The sequence below is a fragment of the Chenopodium quinoa genome, unplaced genomic scaffold (assembly GCF_001683475.1).
Source record: "Chenopodium quinoa cultivar QQ74 unplaced genomic scaffold, ASM168347v1, whole genome shotgun sequence".
NCBI lineage: Eukaryota > Viridiplantae > Streptophyta > Magnoliopsida > Caryophyllales > Amaranthaceae > Chenopodium > Chenopodium quinoa.
This window is the reverse complement of record NW_018742526.1, coordinates 29,799-52,214: the sequence shown is the minus strand read 5'-3', so window position 1 is coordinate 52,214 and position 22,416 is coordinate 29,799. Positions and strand designations below refer to the sequence as shown.

Below are 22,416 nucleotides of genomic sequence, written 5' to 3'. Positions count from 1 at the left end.
TAGATAGCCTAGGATGGATTAATCCTTGCACCTTGAGAGATAGTATCAATCAACATTTGACTGAGCTCATTCAACATGCACCTTCAAAAACTTCGATCCTTTTTTTCGCGTCTTTCTTTTTCGGGAGAAAGTCGGTACCCTCCTGAAAAATGACGGGAAATTTTTGCTTTTTCGAGTCGCACAATCATAATACAATGCACACACGGGTCACGAGTTACACGTGTCATTTCACTTTGAGTCGAGTCAACCTCGAGTCAATCACAGCTAGTCAAGTTTATGCCTTGAGTCGTGTCGAGTCAATAAGTCAAGCGATGTTAAACCTTAGGTCAACCCTAGGATAATTAAAGAGATTGGAAAAGTTCTATAGTAAAAAATAAATACAAGTGCAGCAGAATAGGGAAGACCCTACTCCAGCGCCAAACGGAAACATCTAGCGTCTGGCAATAGCTTTTAGTGCTTGTCTCTAGATCCCAGCGTTTGGCGACAGAGCCAATTCCTGGCGCCAGAAATATTCCAGCAGCGACAGAACAACAATTTCGGGTTCCTTGGTATGCCAGTTAGCCCCTATAAGCAATTTGACATGATTGAGTAGTCGATTTGATTACAAACGCAAATAAGTGATCGACCTAACGAAAGATCGTCTCACTTAGCTTAAAGCGCCTAAGAATTGGCGCATCACGGAGACACTGACATACTGGTTTTAGCGGAAGCAAAGTTCAAGCGAGCTTTAGAGATCGACAAGCGTTGGTCTTCGGTAGTTTTCTTCAGAATATTATCACAGCAACTGAGGATGACTTCAAGTAAAGTTATTTTCGACAGCGTTCGCTAAGATTGTGGAAGTTGTCACCAAAGATTTGATAAGATAGCACGAGATGGGTGGTCTTCGACGGCATTCGCTAAGATTATGGAGGTTGTCACCCAAGATTTGAGAAGATAGCACGAGATGGGCGGTCTTTGACGGCATTCGCTAAGATTGTGGCGGTTGTCACTAAGATTTGAGATAAGATTTGAGAAGATAGCACGAGATGGGTGGTCTTCGACGGCATTCGCTAAGATTGTGGAGGTTGTCACTAAGATTTGAGAAAAGATTTGAGAAGATAGCACGAGATGGGCGGTCTTCGATGACATTTGCTAAGATTGTGGAGGTTGTCACCCAAGATTTGAGAAGATAGCACGAGATGGGCGGTCTTCGACGGTGTTCGCTAGGATTGTGGAGGTTGTCAACAAGATATGAGAAGAGCGGTTCATAATGAGGTAGTCTTCGACGACTTTTGCAATGATCGGATAGGTTGTCGTTATGATTCAAGAAAAGGCTCGAGATGTAGCAACATTGATCAACGGCGGAAGATCGTCAAAACAAACAACAATATGGCGTTCCATAGATTGTGGAAAGTTGTCAAAAAGCAACTGAAGGTGATTTCAGGCGAAGTTATCTTCGATAGTATTCCCTTGGACGTGGAATATTATCAAAGAGGGGGAGGATCGTTTTAGGCGAAGCAATCTTCTATATTGGAAGCAGTTACAAGCGTAGCGGTTTTCAAGCGGGATGGCATTCTCTTGGCAGGAGGTCATCAAAATAACAACAATACAACAACAATTGGTTACTTTCAGAGACGTGTGCTCGACGGTGCAAGATACACGTTTCTTATCTCTTTTACCTGTTGACTAACGCTAGTTTTGCAGGTATCGGCGTTACAAGAGTAATTTAGGATCGCAGTACGTTCTGAATCATTCTCCGTCCCTATCAATACTTTGACTTTTGTTTTTGAAACTCGCGTTTCTCCAAACTCAGTCAAAGTGGGGGCTTCTGTAGACACCCATTTTTGTCTCTCCAAAACCAAACCCAGTGATGAGTACCTTTCACGTCAAATCATAATCTAGTGTTGCGGATAGTTTTAAATTTTTTTTCTCTTCTCTCTGTTTTTGAAAACTTATTTTAAGAAAACAGCCAATCCAGTTTGTTTGGTCCATGATATGGGTCCAATAGTAGTGTAGTTGTATGGGTCTTAACAAGAGCTTTCAAACGATATATTATAAGCCCAATTCCGATGAATATTGAAGAAGTTATGGCCAATTTACTAAACTAGGCCAGGTTTGAGCCTTATATGCGGCCCAATGATCTAGGGGAGGACTAATATGATTTATCATTCCTAATGCAATTAGGAATGGTTTTAGTCTTCTAGATGCTTCTAGAAGGTTCTTTTCATTCCTAATTCAATTAGCATTGATAAATTGACTTTTGTTGACTTTTCAAAGTTTTAATTAAAATCAAAGAACATTTTTTTGAAGGAAATACGATTTTATCTTCCTGTACGACAATTTTTATCTGATTTTAAGAAAACCCGTGTTTTTCGGTATCAGCGCCAAACGCCAGCTGTAGCGCCTGGCGCTACGCTTGGCGCTAGTATTGGCGCCTGACGCTAGTGTTGGCGTCTGGCGCTAGTGTTGGCGTCTGGCGCCAACAACCAGCGCTGGCGCTGATCAGTTTTTGTTTATGCCAGACTTTGTTTTGATATTTTATCTTTTTGGCTAATTTATCTGTAAATAATGTGCTAAAAACTCCGTTTTTCGATAACCAGTTTTCAACAATAACCAGTTTTCATCAATAATCATCAATTCTTATTCTTTCTAATTCTCAGTAACTCTCATCAAGATTTTCTTTTTCTTTCTCTCTCTTTTCTAAACTAGCTTTTTGCATACAAAATTCCGCATTCATTAGATCTAGACACACCTAGCCATATTCAAAGTTGCCTTCGCCCTAGACGTGAAAGGTTTAATTTCTGAGGGTTTGGTCCCAAATCTCTCTTTCAATTATTTAATTTAATTATTGTTTGTTTTTTATTTTCCTTGAAGTAACTAACGTGTGTATTTTCTTATTAGAAAGAGGTACGAGGCATCCAAGTAAGTACTTTAATGGTTTTTATTGATGTTATTATATAGAAATCATGCTTAGATTGTTAGTATGATTCCTAGTATCATGTCTAGGGTAACTTTAATATCAAGTATGATTACAATTATGATGCTTCCTATGTTATTCCTAATATTTATGATTGTTAGTATCATGTTAGGGCTAAATCTTTTATTTTTATTGCTAAGTGACATGCTAGGGTCTGTTATTAATCTTGGTAGTATCATGCCTAGGATCTTGCTATTATTATGCTTTAACATGATTTATGATTATTTTTATGATTCATGATTATTGTTATGAATATTATTATTATAATAATTATTATTATTATAATTATTATTATTATAATTATTATTATGACGATTATATTTATGATTATTATTGTTGTTATGATGATTATTATTATAATTATGATTATTTATTATGTTGCTTGATTTTTATTGTTATGGCTTGATCACGCCTTTTATGCATGTTTAAAGGGAATTTGTTCTTGTAATCACGCTCAATAAGATATTAATAATCTTGTTTAGGGTTAATTTGATTATAATTCAAGTGATCGCCAATAATAGTTTTATTTGTGCATTAAATTCAACCAACATAGATAAACAGGTTTAGGGTTAAACCTATTGATTGCATGTTAGTCAAGAAGCGCACATGAATACGATCAGAATAAAGTAGAGGCTATTATTAGGGCAGGTTCAATCTCTTTTAGGTTGGATTTGTACCTTCATCCCCGAACCCTTATTTGGTTCAAGACCTTATGGAGTTGACGATCTCTTTGATCGTTAAGGGGTGTAACCTTCACCCTGTGAACGGTTTACAAGTTCCTAAAACTTGTTGGCGACTCTTTTGCTCTATCTTTTTCCCTTTTGGACGCCACCGTACTTTAGTGTATGATCACATTGGGGTTCAAGGACTGTCTGATGAGGTAGCTTTTACAGACTTTTTCAAGGGTCTGAGAGAAGGGTTGACTTTTAAGTTTGACCTAGTCAAAAAAGGGGCTTTCACTTTACAGGCGGCCCTGAGGGAGGCGAAAAGCTACATTCAAGCAACCGACCTTTGCACGCCCGGTAATCAGTCGGACACCAAGAAGTCTAACAAGCAGAAAGACAGCTGGCCTGCTCAGCCGACCAAAAATAAAGAAGAGAGCAAGAAAAGAAAGGAAATCTGGGCGGTTAGTGACTCTGACCAGCCGTCCCAGAAGAAGAAGAACGAATTTTAACCATACGTTCCTAATTACGATTTTAACAAGGACTGCAACTCCATTCTCATGGAAATTAAGGACCGGCTGTCCCTAGAGAAGCCGAATCCAGTGAAAATTTTCATTCAATCAAGGAACAAAAACAAATTCTGCCAATACCATAAGGAAGTTGTCTATGACACCAACGACTGCTTCAGCCTTCATCGGGTGTTGGACCGTCTGGCTAACAAGGGGATGTTAAAGTCCTACATTTCTAAGTCCAAAGGGACTAATAAGAAGAATCTGGGGCAGCCGTCTAAGGCACCCCAGCCTTCTAGTAGTTCAGATACTGACAAAGAGTTAGTCTACACAATAGCAGGCGGGTTCTCATGCGGTGGCCCTACCATCCGGGGCACCAAGATCCATCTTTGAAAGATGGAAAAAGATGATGATGAGAAGGCGTCTGCAAGCTCCTCCTTTCCAGACGTCCTGATAACTGAGAAGGATAGGGGCAGCGTGTGCCGTCTTCATGACGACCCGGTCGTCATTGAATGTAAGGTTGCCAACCAGCTGGTTGGACGGATCCTTATTGACACTGGAAGCTCATCAAACATCATCAGCCTCCGGTGCCTACAAAAGCTGAAATACAATGTCAGCAGCATGCATCCGGTTACCTACCCCTTGGTTGGCTTTGGAGGTGGAATGGTTTACCCAGTCGGAAGGGTTGATTAACTAATCCGGCTGGGTGAGAAAGGAAAAGGGCGACACCTGGTCGTCAAGTTCTTGGTCGTTGAGGAGATGGCCGCGTACAACATTATTCTGGGCCGGCCAACCCTCAACGAAGCCAAGGCGGTAATCATCCCATCCCTCATGCTCATTAAGTATGAGAGAGATGACGGTTCTGTTGGTTCCATGAATAAGGATCAGAAGATTGCCCGGGAGTGCTATCTCTCAGCCGTCAAAGATACTGTGGCCTCAGACGGCCAGGAACCAATAGACATTGACAATGTCAAGGATGCCGACCTAGCCCCAGCCTCCTAGCAGCCAGAAAGAAAAGAAAGGCACCTCTGATGGTGGAGGTAAAGTAAGAGAAAAAATAGAAATCACTAACCAGTGAACGGTCAGATGAGCTCCGTCCCCAACCGGCTGGAGAACATGATGATATACCTCTGGACGGCAGCCGTCCGGGCGTACTGTAAAGGTTAGGACGGTTGCTTATGCTAAGTTGGGTGTAGACTTGCACCTTCTGCTAAAAGAGTTCAATGAAATTTTTGCCTTTGAAGTGGAAAAGATGTCAGGCGTCAGCCCGGATCTTGCTGTCCACAAACTCGCCGTGGATCCTAAAAAGAAGCCCATCCGGCAAAAGAAAAGAAATCACGGCGAGGAAAGAAGTCAGGCGGCAGCTACCGAAGTAAAAAAGCTGTTGGACGCTGGGTTCATTCGGCCATGTAATTTCCCGACTGGGTGGCGAAAGTTGTGCTTGTAAAGAAGCTGAATGGTACCTGGCGTATGTGTGTTGATTACAAAGACCTCAACAAGGCATGTCTTAAGGACAATTATCCGCTTCCTAAGATCGACAGTCTGGTCGATTCAATAGTCGGGCATGCCTTGATGAGTTTCATGGATGCCTACTTCGGCTTCCATCAGATACCCCTATGGAAAAAAGATCAAGAGAAGACGGCCTTCGTCACTGATCAGGAGTTATTCTGTTACACTGTGATGACGTTTGGCTTGAAAAATACGTCGGCTACATTCTAACGGATGATTAATACGGTCTTCATTAATCAAATTGGGAGGAATGTAGAGGCGTACATCGATGAAATGATAGTCAAATCCAAGCAGCGGGCGGATCACCTTGCTGATCTCTGAGAAACCTTCACCACACTCAGGTGGCATAAGGTTATGTTAAATCCTAAGAAATGTGTCTTTGGTGTTGAGTCTGGGAAGTTTCTCGAATTCCTGATTGATCAAAGGGGGATAGAGGCTAACCCCGAGAAGATACAGGCGCTAATTGACATGATGTCACCCCACACTGTCAAGGAAGCACAGAGATTAACCAGTTGCCTGGTGGCCTTGGGGAGGTTCCTCAGCCGGTCAGGTGACAAATGCCTTTACTTCTTCCAAGCTATCAGGAAGAAGACCAAATTTGAATGGGGGGATGATGCTGAGGCGGCTTTTCAACGGCTGAAAGAACACTTCCACTCTTTGCCAAGGCTTGTTAATCCACTACCTAAAGAGGTGTTATACATATACCTAGCCGTCTCAGATCATGCCCTTAGTGCTGTTCTCCTTGCTGAGAGAGACGGCGTTCAGTTCCCGGTCTATTTCATCAGCCATGTTCTAAAAAATGCTGAGCTCCGGTACCCCATGGTAGAAAAATTTGGCCTTGCCTTGTATATGGCTTTCAAGAAGTTGAAACCGTATTTTCTGGCCCATCCGGTGGTAATTTACACCGACCAGCCCCTTAAGCGGCCAATGTCTCCCTTGGAATCATCCGACAGAATGTTGAAATGGTCTATTGAAATGCAAAGTCTTGAAATCACTTTTGAACCTAGAAAGGCAGTGAAAGGTCAGGCGTTTGCCGACTTCATTGGTTAATTGACACAACCGATGCAACCAGATAACATTGACCAAGTTTGGAAAGTGTATGTAGACGGGAGCTCGACAAAGAACGGATGTGGTGTAGGAATTATATATGAGTCCCCTGAGGGGGATAGATTTGAATATGCACTGCTGTTTAAGTTTCAAGCCTCAAATAATGTGTAATGCAGCAGGGGCAACTAAAGTTGACGCCTACTCTGATTCATAGTTGGTCGTTACCCAGTATGAGGGAAAATATAAGCCAACTCATCCGGCTATGATCAAATACCTTCAGGCAGTCAAAGAAGAGGCTGGGGCACTTGAAGAATTCCGTCTGAATCAAGTGCCCAGGTCGGATAACAATCAGGCGGATGCGTTGTCCAAATTGGCTTCATCCGCCTGCTTTGATACGCCTCGGTCGGTCTTTTGGGAAGTTCTTGAAAAGAGAAGCATATATGAAGAGCCCATTGGAATTTTGGACCGAAGCTCTACCTGGATGGATGGCATCCGGGCGTATTTAGTAGACAGCATACTTCCTGATTCACCACAGGAAGTAGTCGTCATGAAGAAACGAGCGGCAAACTTTGAGTTGAAAAACGGAGAGCTCTTCAAGGCGGATTTCCTTAAACCTCTATTGAAGTGTGTTACCCTAGAAAAGGGGAAAGAAGTTCTCGAAGAATTACATGCTGGGTACTGTGCCTCTCATATAGGCGGCAAATCCCTAGCCGTCAGAGCCAGGCAGCATTACTTTTGGCCTACTCTTGAAGCAGACGCTAAAGAGTTGATGAAGAGATGTGACAAATGCCAGAGGTTCGGCAAGCTTATTCACCACCCGGCTACTGACCTGACGGCAATCCACAGCCCAGTCCCGTTTGCTAAATGGGGCATGGATATCTTGGGTCCTTATACGCCTGCTCCAGGCGGAAAGCACTACATTTTGGTTGCTGTGGATTATTTCACCAAATGGGTAGAAGTTGAGCCAGTCAAGAATATCAAGACAAAGGATGTCATCTCTTTCATTTGGAAGAACATTATCATCCGGTTTGGGGTACCTATGTCTATGGTTTTTGATAATGGCCCTCAGTTTTAAACCCCTCATCTTAAGACTTTGATGGGAGATCAGGGCATCTTACATTGTTTTGCATCAGTCCGCCGAACCTAAGCAAACGGCCAAGTTGAAGCCTTCAACAAACTCATCTTAGACGGCATTAAAGAGAAAATTGAAAGAGTTGGTGGCTTATGGGCAGAGGGACTAATTCATGTCCTATGGGCCATCCGGACTAGTGCCAAAGGGGCAACCGGTGAAACCCTATTCCTTATGGTATACGGTGCTGAAGTCGTCTTGCCCATTGAACATTACGAGCCGACTCTACGAGTCATGCTTTATGATGAAGAGGCAAATTAGGAGGCCATGCGGCTAGCATTGGACTCCCTCCTGGAACGCAGGGCAACGCTGCCCTATACCATGAGATATACCTTCTGAGAATAACCAGAGCCTACAACAAGAAAGTGCACAAGAGTCCTTTGAAAGTCGACGACTTTATGTTACGAAAAATGGAGGCAACCGGTAGGGCCAATGAGGCTGGAAATCTAACCCCTAATTGGGAAGGCCCCTACCGGATTTATGAAGAAGTCAAGGATGGCACCTCCCGTCTGGAAACCACAGACGGCTGGCGTCTGCCTAGAACTTGGAATGTAGATAACTTAAAAAAGTACTACTTCTGTGAAATGTAAATTTTTGTAAACAGTAAGTCAATTAATGAGAATTCATACTTTGTTTGCAGAATTGTTTTTCTATTTTTATTGTTTGTCCGCCTAGGTAATACTCAGATGGACTCTTTGTTTAACAAACTAAGTTTGATACTTAGTGTAATTTAATGTTATAACTGCTTGTCCGCCTGGGTAATACTCAGACGGACTCTTTGTTTAACTAACTAAGTTTGATACTTAGTGTAATTTAATAATTGCTTGTCCGCTTGGTCAATACTCAGACGGACTATTTGTTTAACAGACTAAGTTCGACATTTAGTGTAAATTCAATGTAATAACGCTCGGCCAATGGTTCGATTAAAAACAAAGCACAAAAACGCTTACTGCCTATACAACCGTTCTCAAACAAGACCAAAGGCCAAAATGGCCGGATGGTTGCTTAATTTAGAAAACCGCCTGTCCCAACATGGACAAAGGTGTCCGGCGACACCCCTCCGGGTGCAATCATTGCAGAGAACAGACTATTCGTCGGTTCTACGTACCTATGCAGCCGGCGAAAATTGAACGACCGAATTGGTCGACTCATAGCCGTTTGACCAGAATAATCTATAAAGAACGATTAAGTTACCAAATACCGGATGCCCTGAGGCATCATTCGGTCACCGGCTGAAGTTCTCACTTAGGTTATTTATTCCAAAGTTGCACACTCTCTCCCAATTGGGGCAAAACATTTTGTGTAATGGTTATGTCATAACCCTAGACGGAATATAACCGCCTGGCCTAATGGACGGCTGTGCACTTGGTTTTGGGCAATCACCATTGTGATTGATTGGCCTAAAAACACTTCATACTTCTCCTAGTATCAAGTGTTTTCAAACCAATCAATCAATTTGAAACAAAACCAACCACAGAGCCGTCCAGGGGCAAGAGTACCCGGATTGCAAATTGCCGCATGCTTTTTTAAGTTAGGCAAAATATTAAAGAATCGCAAACATACGAAAAATTCAAATTGAAAAATTTATTCAAACAAAAACATATATGAACGCTGACTGAGTCGGAATACTTCATTAATATTTATAAGACACAAAGGCCAGAATAAGTGTTCACTGGACACATCCGGTAAAGAAAGAAAGAAACAAAATGTTAACCCAACTCCATAGTTGGTAAAGACACAACATTACACGGCATACAAGCCAGTAAAGAAACAGATTGGCATACTGCCGCAGAAAGTGGGGAGGCCCGCCTAAGGCTAAGGTGAATGCTGCTGCTCCGGCTGATCTTGGCTGGGTTGGCATTCATTTTGCTCATTCGCCGCCAGCTCCTCATTATTAGAGACTTCATATCCCTGCTTTGAAGCCTAATCTTTGAAACGAGGCGGAGGAGCCTCACCCTGTACTTGGGCATCACCCACCTCAGTGGCGTAATCATACCTAAGCTTATAGACCTCAATGTCTATATCTGGGTAGAGGAGGCTCCAAGTGATCTTCATCTAGGCCAGATTATCACGCTCATTCACCTCCATCAGCCGCTTTTGCTCTTGGGCGAGCTCGTCCGACTTCTTGTTTCGCAGACAGACAAGCTCAACCCCAGGCGGGAAACGTCTGCCCGGAGTTGAGTGTTTTCTTGATCAGCATCCTTTAATGCCTTGAGCTCAAATTTGGCATCCTTCAGGTTTTGCTCAAGGTCATCAGCACGGCTGTTAGCTTCACTGTTCGCAGCCGTCAAGCTCCGGATCAGCTCCTCTTGTTTCAACTCTACTGCTTTAATCTTTAAATCACACATATAATTAGCATATTCAGCAGAGTTGAGGATTTCAAGGGTCTTCCGTTTAGCGTCATTTACCTCTTCTTGTTTCCACCTGAAGGGGCCCCGAAGTCCATCCACTCTCCGCATTACCTGAGAAAAGAGCAGGCGGATTATGATATACTTAGTTAAAATAAAGAAAAAGTATTGGGTTTGTGGGATTTTTTATCTGAGCCAGTTGGCCCATTATCCGGTCGAAGTCCGCTACTTGCAGGTCAGGTATGGAGTTCTTCTCTAACAGGGTGAGGGTCCTCACCATCCGTTTGCGAAACCTACAAGATCCGGCTCGTCGGATGTAAGATCCACACCAAAAGTAGTACTTTGTGAGTAAGAGGCAGCATAGTTGGCACTCATCCGTTGCTGGCTGCTGATTGAACCCCCAGAAGGGTCTACCTTAGTCTTGACTCTCATGAAGTCAAGTGGCCAAGGTATTTCAATCCTTCCCTTACCTTGGGTATCCGGATGGGGCGCAGGCTTCTGCTCCTCCCCGGTTGTTGCCGCACCGGCTGCAACATTAGGTGGCTCGCCACCCTTCGACGCCGTAGAGGCATATGACGCTTTCTGTTGTGAGCGTTCTGAGCTTTCGCTCAAAATCTTCATCGTAGAAGGAGATTTGCCACCGGTCGTTGGACGATCGGTTTTAGCAGAAGAGTCTCACCGGGGAGGGTCTTTTCTGGCTACCTTTACACCCGGAGCCTTTTATAAATCCTCTCCTTGCCTTTTGAAAAGCTTGGAGAAGGATCAGGGTACACGCTTTGTAGAGTCCTACAAAATGAAAGTAGTTAAGTATACCCAGCAGGCAATCTGCTTTAAAAAAAATAAATAAAAAAAATATATATAATCATAATTATATGTATTCATGCGGTCTTACCCCGCCTTTTTTGGACTCTTTGGCGTCCACGACTGCTTTCTTGGCCAGAGCCGCTTCCTTGCGTAGCTGCGCGGCTGACTTAGGCGGTGTCTTTGCCGGATCGACCATTTTCAAGGCGTCGGCTGCATGAATAGAATTCAAGGTTAGAAGAAATTGTGGCGAGTTTGCAGTAAATATAAAAATAACAAACACTCCGAATGTAAGTGGATCTACCCTTGGGAAACATGGGACTTAACCCACAGGCGGACAAGAAGCATTCATCCTTGAAATAGTCCGGATGGGGGATCTAGTTTTTGGGAACTATAATGTGAGTCCTATCCCCAATGAGCTCAGTTGTGGTCTCAAAGATGGCCGACTCTATTATGTGCTCCCGGGACTTAGTAGATAGCTCCGGGAGAGGGCATTTCCTTCCCAGAAGAGTCGGCGTTGTGTTGTACCGGCGAAGAGTCCAGTTGTGTCTTAGAGTTGGGGAAGAAATCAAATAAAACTTGTCCTTCCACCCAGACCATTTGGACACCTTGTCCAAACTCATCAGATACTGGGGCAAGGTAGAAAGAGTGTACCATTCCCCATGACCGCCTGGAGCCTTGCTCAAATAATGCATGTGAGCGAAGGCGGATAAGCTGGGATTTATGTTTTGGAGCTCGCAGGCAGCGATGTAACTCAGAATATTCACCAACGAATTGGGGGTGAGCTTCCAGACTCCTAAATCATACCCCTTTAGGAATTTCCTAATCCAGGTATGAAGGGGGAAGCGGAGGCCGACTTCTATTACCGCCTCGTAGAAGAAAAAATAATGGTCTGCATTATCAATATCATCGTTGGCAGGCGGAACGATGATATCCCACCCCTTCCCAAAGGGGTGCTTCTCTTTAAAGGCCCTAAAGGCGCTTCTCAGTAGGGCGATGTCACCCGGCAGCATTCTAGTCCTTTTTGGGTTAGGGTGGTCAGCGACTTTAGGCGGCTGCTGATAGTCAGCTGCAAAGTTATCCGGGTCAGAGCTAGAAGATTCGGCCTTTGACCCTTCACCGGCCTCGTCGTCACCGGTTCCATTAGAGGAGGCGGCTTCCTCACCGCCTTCCTCTCGTACTCCTGAGCTCCCGGAAGTAGAGGGAGCCTCTTCATCAGAACCACTCTCCTCCAAATCCTTCTGTTCCCCGTCTAGAACAACCTCATCGGCTAGCACTAACATAGTGCTCCGGCTCCAAGATTTTCTAGGCGTATATTTAACTCTGGCCATTGTGTCCTGCACAGACACAGAGAGGGAGGAATTCGGAGATGAGAACATCGGTTCTGACAGTCCAGAAAATGCACCCCCTGTTCTAGACTCAGCCGTTCCGAGGACCGGCTGAGTGTCCTAGGCAGTGCCGAGTGTGTGGATTGAGAACTCATTTTAATTTTCTAAAACTATGTATACAGGCGGATGAAAAATGTATACAAGTTAGAAAAGAGAAAAGCTAAAATGGTACAGGCAGTTTACCCTACTTTAACTCTGAATAATCAGAAAATCGCTACAGCGGGTAAACCGGGTGTTGAACTGCTAGCACACGGAAACTTGAAAATACTTTGACACAGACGGAGGCAGAGAATCTCTCTCTAAAAACTCTCTCTTTCTCTCTCTAAAAAGTCAAATGAAAATAAAGTGAGGGAAAAAGGGGGAGGAAAACATCAATTTAGAGAAGGTGAAAACAGGGGAAATTCCTGTTTGAAATTTAAAATTTTACTATCCGTTACTGTTCACCTCTGATAGGTGGACACGTGTCACAGGCCCCACGTGACACGCACCTGAGCCCTGTGAGGGGAAAATGTTTAAGGTAAAAATACCCTAGACACGTGGACCAATGAGAGGAGGCCACGTGTCGAGTTCAGGATGGCCCACGTGGCCTAATATCCCCTCGACACATGGCCCCCTTGGATAAATCTCTGACATGGCGGCCTTCAAGGGCCCAAATTCCAAGAAGTGCCGTAAAACGGCGTAGCCCACTAAAATCTAGGTCAAGTGACCTAGATAGGGGCACATTCTCCAATGAACCTATAAATAGGGAGATATTTCCCCACTTGGGGGACACATTCAATCATTTATTACACTACATTCTCTCTCATCAGAGAAACACCTGAGCTTGGAATCCAAGCAGATTCCCACCTAAATTTCCGTACTCTTTATTCCTTTTCAAATTACTAACTTGATCTTCGGAGGCGGAGCTCCAACCACCCGGAGTCTCCGTTGTTTTGCAGGTACAACTCAGTTGGACCAGTCTTTGTGACATAACTCTCTCGAGGGACAAAAAACACCCAAAAAAAAAAAATCATCAACAATTTTCATTTTCCACCATCAAAAATCCAAAAAAATTTGATTTTCCACCATTGTTGCTCCTTCAAGCATCTTGGAGTTCAAAGTTTTTGGGGGCTAGCTGGAGGTGATTACTTGCTTCATTGTTGGTATAATCCCTTCCTTTCTAGTTTTTATTGAACTATTTTTCAAATTTGAATGAATTTAATGACAACTTTTTTGTGATTTTTGTTGGAAAATTGTTCATGTGTGATTTGGTGAATTTTGTTGTTACTTTTGTTCTAATTTTTGGTTGAGTTGTTTTGTGAGTTGTTTGTTGGAATTATTGCTGTGTTCTTGGTTAATTGGTGTTGCCTTGTGAAGCTTGTGGTGGTTGCTTGGTTATTCTTGTGGTGGTTGCTTGGTTATTCTTGTGGTGGTAGCTTGGTTGTTCTTGTGGTGGTTGATTGGTGCTACTTGAAGCTACTAATTGATTTGGAGTAAGGTGTTGGTGTTGTTTTCTTGAAAAAATAAAAAGGGAAGAGAAAAAAATGGAGGTTGGAACTAGCTCAAAGAAGAGGAAGAGTGGAAAGGAGCCACGAGGTTCATCTTCAAAAACACCTCAAAATGTGGAACCCCCACGCCTCCAACAAAATTCTCTAATCGAAACCACAAAGCCAACTTTGATGCCCTCCAATCACGAAAAATCCTCCCCACCAAACAATACAATCAAACCATAACCACCAAGCTTGGCATTGACGAACAATGTTGGTTCTTTTTCAACAACCTTGGGTTAACCGAATTCGTCTCAAAGCCATACAACACTTACCGTGAACCCACCCAAAAGTTTCTCGCCTCTTTTGAGAAACATACCTCGGGGAACAACTACATCTCCGTTTCCTTCCAACTCTTTAACAAGAAGGAAACAATGTCCCTCCACATATTCAATGAATACCTTAACCTCAACCCCAATGCCGACATCCTCTTACCCGAATATGCCCAACTCCCGGACTACAACCCCCGCTGATGGTGGAAGCATATCTCTCAAAATAACAAATTTGATGCAAAGTATTCTTTGGCTAGTGAAATCATGCACCCCGCCTTGAGATTGCTACACCGTATACTTGGGTACATGGTCTTCAACAAGAAAGACTTGGGGAAGATAAATTTGGAGGAAATTAGGATCCTTTATCTTGCATCAAGGCCGGATTTGGCCGGGCACAGAGTTAACTTGGTGTTCATCTTCACTCAATGTATCGAAGCCATTGTCTCGGGTAGCAAGAGTGGGAAGATCCATTGCAGAGCTATGGTGACTAGGTTGGCCATAAAGTGTGGCCACGAGGAGAAGTTGAGGTCATGCACCATAGTAGGGAAAGGGGATGGTAGTGATATTTTGCTTGATGAGAAACAACTCAAGACAATGCAATTCGTCCGAGGTATGAATGCGGTTGAGGGAATTTGGAGTGTCCTTGTATCTCGCAAACACCATTGCTTCCTCTCGAGGCGGGAGTACACCTCCCATACCAGAGAAGGAGTTCAACACCCTTAGTAAGCGAGGGAGGACTCGAGTGTCCTCCCCAACAATGTGCAAGTGAATTTGGAGGAGGTGTTCGAGGAAAATGGTGTGATAGGAATGGAAGGAGAAGAGGAGGATGATGTGTTAGGAATGGAAGGAGAAGAGGAGGATGAGGTAGCGGAGCAACAACAACAACAACAACAACAACAACAACAACAACAAGGGAGAAGAAGAAGGCCACAACAACAACATCAACATCAACAACAACCCGACTTCCAACAAGACATGGCGAGCATGAGGGCTCAAATGGAGAGCATGCAACTTTGCATGCAAGGTATGTACGCTTCTTACCAAAACAATGTTTTCAAACAAACGCCTTATATGACTTGAGTGTGCGTAAGGGGGAGGTCACCCCTCCCTTCAACTATCCATACACACCGGCCCAACAAGGGCCCATGGCTTCATGGAATGATGACAACCTCCGCACGTACCCCTACTGGCAGGGTGTTGAGAACCCTGAAGTGCCTAGGCGTAACTTCTCCGACGAGTCCGGTCATTATGATTACAGAGTCTCGGGTGGGATTGATTTTAGAGGTGACCCTGGCTACCACTATGTTCACCCCGATCACCCCGCACCTTGTGTGCAACCCGAGCCCTATGACCAGTTGGCCCCATCCCAGCTTGACCTTTTCATAGGTCACGACGGGTTTCCCCTCGGTTATACCGGAGGATGGGACCCTTATGGGCCACCACCCACCCCCCTAGGGATGATGGTGCCGGCCCTAGTGGCCACTAGTTCCCCCTTGGTATGCATGTTTCCCCACCTTTTTGGTCCCTCCCTTGTCTTTTCAATTGCATGTGAAGCATCGAGGACGATACTCTTATTTAGTATGGGGGGTGTTTGAATCAAAAGGGAGTAGTTTCGAGTCGATCACTACAAGAAAAAGGTGAATTAGCAACTGATTTTTGCGACTACCATAATAATTAGTTGCAAAAATAATTTTAGCGACTGAAAAAGACGAGTAGTCGCAAATTTTGCAACCGAATTTGCAGTAGTTGCTATGCGGTCATTAATTAGCAACTGATTTTTGCAACTACAATAATAATTAGTTGCAAAAAAAATATTTTGCGACAGAAAAAAACGAGTAGTTGCAAAATTTGCAACCGAATTTATAATAATTGCTATGCGGTTGCTAATCTGCGACGCTCTTATAATAATTTGCAACTAACACGGTAGTTGCTACTATTATTTTTAATATTTATTAAAAAGAAATAATAAAAAAAACCCTTAGTATAATAAAAAAAAAAACCCTTAGTATAATAAAAAACAAGTTATTGCCGCCAAAAAAACAAGAATTATCATCAGTATTCACCGTCAAAAACAAGAGTATCATACTCTTCCTCAAAAAAAAAAAAAGTTCAGAACCTCAAAGCAAGCAGCCATCACCGTCGTCTTCCTCTGCTGCTGTTGCGCCACCACCACTTCCCCCAGGTTAGTACGCGTTCTTCTTCTTCCTACCTTCCATTCAATCTTTCTCTTACTGCATTATGTCAATTGCGGATTTTAGGTTTATCTTTGAGTATTTGTCTAATTTTTTATTTTAATTTTTTTCTATTGCGAATTGATATTAATCTGATTATTAATTGAACTGCAAATTGGTTTTAATCTAATAATTTCACAGATTCGAGAATTATTCTTGAAAGTTTGGTCGAATTAAGTAACTAGAATTAGAAATTAGTATTTCTCAATTATGTTTATGGGTTATTAGGGGTTATTCTTGAAAATAATACGTAATAAGTTAGTAGAATTAGGAATTGTGAATTTTAGGGTTTATTGAGTTTTTTTGTTCAATTTTTTATTTTAATTTGGTTTCTATTGCAAATTGCGAATCCAGAAATATTGTTTTTTGTTTTTTTTTTCTTACATACTGTCTTCACATTAGAGTTACAATTAAGCTTAGAGATTCATCAGTGTTCTCACCTCTTTCTCAAAACTTCAAGGAAACAACCCTTACTAGCATACTGTTTTTTTTATGTGGGGTCATGAATCAAAATCTATCACATTGTTATCATCATTCCTAGTTGTTATCAGCATTCCTAGGGAGGAGAATTTCCGAAACATTGCTAATCTCATGCTGTGGTTCATGATGAAATTTTTGATTTGTAGTGCATCCCCATGAACATCAGTGATCCAACTACACTCTTCATATGTTTCCTCATTGCCAGACATATTCTTTGCTGCACAAATGTTTTTCAAAGCAAGATTGAGCGTATGGACGACACATGGTGCCCAATAGATATGAGGAAACTCACTCTCAATGAGCTCTCCAGCCCCCTTACAATTTGCTGCATTGTCAGTAATTATTTGCACAACATTTTCATGACCCACCTCTAATATCACTTCTTTCATCAAAGAGGCAATAAAAAACTTATCTTTCACTTGTCCAAAGCAATTCACAGCTTTCAGAAACATAGGGCCATTTCCAGAGGTAGCCATGAAATTAATGAGTGGCTTCCTAGTCGGATCACTCCACCCATCAATCACAATTGTCACCCCTTTTTCGTTCCAAGTTGACCTTAGTGGCTAAATGGCAACCCTCCGGTGTAAAACATCCTTGCAATTTCTTGTTCCAATTGTTCCCTAGCATCAATACCAAATGCTCTAGTAATAGGTGATTTAATGGACTTTCTTTTCTTAGAGGCAGTGGCATCATCCAATTGAGATTCACAAGGCAATGGAACTTCTCTAGCTGTTGAATCATTTTTTTTTCAAACCCCTCTTCTAGTCTTAGCATTTCAAGTTTATCAGTGTGAGTTACTCTCTTACAAAGTGCAGTACCCTTATTTTTAATATGAAGTAAGTGAGCTCTAACACGAGAATAACTTCCTGATCTTGTTTTGTTACAAAAATTACACTGATAACTCCAAGTTCCTCCTACAGTCCCCTTTTTTTTCTAATTTTGTCACAAATTTCCACAATGGAGCTGAATTATCAACCGATTTCTCAGAATTATCACTTTGAGTTTCTCTAAATGTTGTGTTAACTTACCCGCTACCTGTGCTACTACCAACATTTTGAGAGGCCATTGATGTATGAACTACTGCATAATTTATTAAAAAAAAACACATAAATAGGCTGAAAGAACAGACCGAAACAAAAAATAAAAAAAAAGTAGAAAGAACAGATCGAAAGAAAAACAGAAGCAAAAGATGAAAAGACAAAAAAATAAAAGGAATTAGAGAACTTAACGATCACCGCGGCGCCGCCGAGCAGATGGAGTGGTGGGTGGTCGCTGGTCGGCTACTTCAGTCTTCAAGGTTTCAAAGAGAAACTATGCTCAAATTAACTAAGAATTGAGAGGAAAGCTTAATTGATCACTAATTTCTTTTTGGTGCATTGACTTAATGAACTTCGTAATTCTATCAGTCCTAGAAGACTTAGGTTTGATCCTTCAATGACGGAACATCTGTCATCGTTAAATTTCTGTTATGGCCTTAAAAAGTACTGAATGGTAAACATGATCTCTGCTTGAACAGATGTCTCTTGCTCTTGCTCTTCCTCAGTCCCTCTCATAGTCTCACTTGCAATTCTGGTGCACTAGTATCATCCCTAAGCACTGTAGGTCTGCTGTTTTTTTTTTTAAAAAAAAAGCGCTCAAGGAGCAGGATTAGTATTAAATCACGAGATTCTGGTGCACATAGAAGTCTGCATTTATCTTAATTCTCTGGTACTAACATAGAAATTAGATATACTTATTATAGATTAGCTCTTGCTGCCTTCATCACTCTATGCTTGGCTATCTGTTATTACTCATCAGCCTTGTAGCTGTAGAAACTTCCTTAAACTACTTCTATAATATATATTCAAAAGTACTTCTGATGCTTGAGACTATTTTCTAGAACAACTTCCTTGATCTGTATCTTTATTGAAAAAAAGGGATGCTCGCTCAAGTCCCTTGTGTGTTTATAATGAGTACTTAAGTATAGTTTATGCAATTTTTCTTATGATCCTGCTTATATAGCAGTAGCCAAATATAATGATTTTATTCGCAATCCTCTAAAACATACCATACAAGATCTCATGAGGTTCCTACCTTTAGAAGTTGTCATCTTTTTCATTTTTATTGTGTTAGTTATATTACCCTTGGAGTTGGAATTTGCAAAGAGGTGGTTATGGTATCTACTAGACCTTTGATTGTAAAGGCTATTATTTGACCTCTATTTCAACATTAACAAGTATTGGGAAAGCAGTGAGCATGTTACTTACTCTACAAATCCTTCAATGACCATTTATCAAGGAGTGCTTGCCTCAGTAAGAATTGTAGTTCTCTCACACACCTTGCTAAAATTTGTTATATTTGGCTTGCATTTTTTACTGTAAAATTAAGTGATGTAGCTAAACACATTTGAAATAGAGCTTTTGGGTGTTCTAATGTTATGTATATATTGTATATAGTTATATTTATTACGGAGTCCAGAAAAAATGGAGAAATTTGATTTAAAGCGAGAGATGACTCAATCTTGAAAGGTGTCTTTAATCACAGCCCCCAAGCTCACACCCCACCCTTCCAACAGCACCAAATCAGCGTTGATGCGCACAGTGCCAGCAGCAGGGCACCTCCAACAGCCACAACCCACAGCAGCATCACTTCTAACCCCACCAGAGAAAGCATTCGTGTATTCCTTGTTGTTGTTGCTGTTCTTATTGCTTTTCTATTTCATTCTTGCATTATTGATCTAAGTTGAGTGTTACATGATCATTAGCACAGACTATATATATATATATATACACACACACACACACACACACACACACACACACATATATATATATATATGTATATATATATATATATGTGTGTGTGTATATATATCTATATATACATATATATATATACATATATATATATACATATATATATATGTGTGTGTGTGTGTGTGTGTATATATATATATATATATATATAATGCTAAGCACAAAGCTTCATAAAAACAGTAACGACTTTCTTAGACCATATAGGTAGCAGACAACTATAAAATTAATGCATATAACTCTGTTGCCCTTTTGGAGTTTTGGCACAATTGTGTCTGATTTATTCTCTGTTGCCCTTTTGGAATGTTGTCATATTCATGGGAAGAGTGGTAAGATTTCTATCATCCACCTTTTTTTATCCTTGTTAAATCTTGCTGTATGCTTGGTTTACTAATCAGGCCTCAGGCTTTAATTAGTTGCTTGTATGATCCGTAGACTGTAACCTGAAATAATTACCACTTACCAGATTTCTCCAAAGAGATTAACATTATGCATCTAGGTTCTTCAATTTATGCTTTTTTCTATCAGAGTGGTCTGAGAAGTGAGAACATTTAGCTGAGGGGATAAATTAAAATGTAACCTAAAGTGTTTACGTTACTCCGTAATTATGATAAGCAATAATTATGATAAGCGATAATCCTGTTGTTCCATGCTCTTTTATTCTACATTAGTGAGAATATGTTTGCTGAATAGGTCATTATATGCTTTTAAAATCAGATATTTTCATGTATATTTATGGCTGTAAAGTTGGTATCTTTGATTTTTTATTTAGTGTTTAATTCTTGAAAATCCAAGGCCTATCTTTTCACATGAATGAGACTAATGAGGAATTTGGAAAATACTTAGAAAAGAGGGACAGCTAGAAAAATGTGTAGTAATCTTTCATTTGTGAGTATAAACATAGGTTACAGCTTACTAGAGTATTGTTTCACGAGTTGCCCATGGTTTTCGTCATGCCAATATTTTAGTGTATCTTATTGAGATAGATCGTTAAACTTTGGTAGTTAATTGAGCTTTGGCTTACTAAAATGTGCTGTTGTGTAATATCCTGCAAACCTGCAGCCATATCAGGTTGTAAATTAGAAATAAAATTATTTATGTACAATATGCTATTTTGAGTTAAATTATAAACTTTACATGTTAATTCTAATGCAGCGCACATATACTTGGAGACCTGAGTTCGATGCTAAGGCTAGGAGAGAATTTGACAAAAAAGCTGGGGACCGACTTAGGGGCACATTGAACCAAGTTTACAAAATGTCTCTCCATAAGCAAGTTAGTTTCATGACTGACACTGTTCGAGCTGAATTCATAAATAAGCGTAAGCATCCTGATTTTGTAAAACGTTCTAACCAAGCAAGAGATAATTGGTTATCTGGCCAAACATTAGAGAAGTTTGACCCTGGCCATCGCCAAGGTAGCGTATCTACTCCTCAAGTGGTTAAAAAAATGGTAAGTGTATGATTTTAGCAGCAAACTTATGATTTTTAATATTAAGATAGAAGCAAGTAGCAACTTTTTAGCCACTAATATAGATGACTATAACCGGTCTTTATTACAATTGCTCTGTATCCTATGTCCCCCTATTTTTTGTTGTTTTTCCTTAAGTGCTAACAACTTCTAATACAAGGCAAAGAAAAAGGATGGAATTTTACCAACTGCTGCTGAAGTCTATGAGAGCACTCATTCTGTTTGTGTGGGTAATGATGAAGTTGAATTGATGGGTGACAAGTCTAAAAAAGTCACTGTATGAGTATACTTCTATATTTTTCTAAGATTACAAAAAAATATATGGTAGTTAATGTTTGGAGATATTATGGATTGTTTATTTGTTTGTGTGATTGAGTTGGAGGATAAGAATGATTTGTCGGCATAAATCATATGATTAATGTGGTATGGCATAATGTGAAATGAAACAGGTTTATTTTGAAGCCATGCCCTATAGGAGGGAATTCTTCAATTTACAAAGAAGACTCTGTCGAAATTTTTACTAATAACTGCTTTCATAAATTATTTTGCTATAAGTGTTGCATCTTTTATTTTAAAAAAACAACTATAATAAAAATAGGGACTTGTTATTCATCGCCCGCAAATCTCTACATAAAGCCCACATTTTATAATTTTTTGACAAATTTGCCCTTTTTATAATTTTAACCGAAGATAAATTTTTCGCACTAAAAAAATGTGGAGCAGCACCGGATCGCCGAGGATCACCGGAGAATCGCCGTCGTCATCAGAAAACGAGGTTCGTAACGCATCGTAAGGACGAAATGGTGGCTGGCGCCTAGCCAAAAGGCCATGCCGTGGTTGTGGCGCCTAGCCAGGACGCCGCCACCGTGGTAACGGCGCCTGGTGGAGAAGCCTCGACCATGGTAGTAGCGCGTGGCCAGGACGCCGGAGCCACGGCCAGGGCGCCTGGCCAGGACGCCGCCACCATGGCGGCGGCGTCCTGACCAGGCGCCCCGGCCGTGGCTCCGGCGTCCTGACCAGGCGCCCAGGCCGTGGCTCCGGCGTCCTGGCCAGGCGCCACTAGGGGAATATATATTTTTTTTTTTTATTTTTTTTTTATTTTTTAATTTAATCCCCTTTTTTTTTTTTTGTTTTTTTTGTTTTGTTTTTGTTTTTTTTTATTTGTTTGTTTGTTTTTATTTTTGTTTGTTTTTCTTTTTTTTTTTTAATTTTTTAATTTAATCCCCTTTTTTTTTTTTTGGTTTTTTTGTTTTGTTTTTGTTTTTTTTTTTATTTGTTTGTTTGTTTTTATTTTTG

General features: G+C 41.2%; 2 protein-coding genes across 2 annotated transcripts; one reads left to right on the top strand and one right to left on the bottom strand.

The window, feature by feature from the left end:
* Positions 1–15,961: 15,961 nt before the first annotated feature.
* Positions 15,962–21,659, top strand: LOC110720043. Its single transcript, XM_021899048.1, has 3 exons — positions 15,962–16,329; positions 20,806–21,102; positions 21,281–21,659. Exons 2-3 carry the CDS (start codon positions 20,908–20,910, stop codon positions 21,401–21,403), a joined length of 318 nt encoding a protein of 105 aa, XP_021754740.1. The 5' UTR covers positions 15,962–16,329; positions 20,806–20,907; the 3' UTR covers positions 21,404–21,659.
* LOC110720041 lies at positions 16,879–17,334 on the bottom strand. The gene has a single exon (XM_021899046.1). It carries the CDS (start codon positions 17,332–17,334, stop codon positions 16,879–16,881), a length of 456 nt encoding a protein of 151 aa, XP_021754738.1.
* Positions 21,660–22,416: the final 757 nt, after the last annotated feature.

What these genes read in the sequence shown, in the direction of transcription:
- LOC110720043 (XM_021899048.1), top strand. Translation starts at nt 20,908, where the DNA reads ATGTCTCTCCATAAGCAAGTTAGTTTCATGACTGACACTGTTCGAGCT. An exon ending in CTCAAGTGGTTAAAAAAATG is followed by an intron (nt 21,103 to 21,280) that starts GTAAGTGTATGA and finishes TTCTAATACAAG; the next exon opens with GCAAAGAAAAAGGATGGAAT.
- LOC110720041 (XM_021899046.1), bottom strand. Translation starts at nt 17,334, where the DNA reads ATGGCTACCTCTGGAAATGGCCCTATGTTTCTGAAAGCTGTGAATTGC.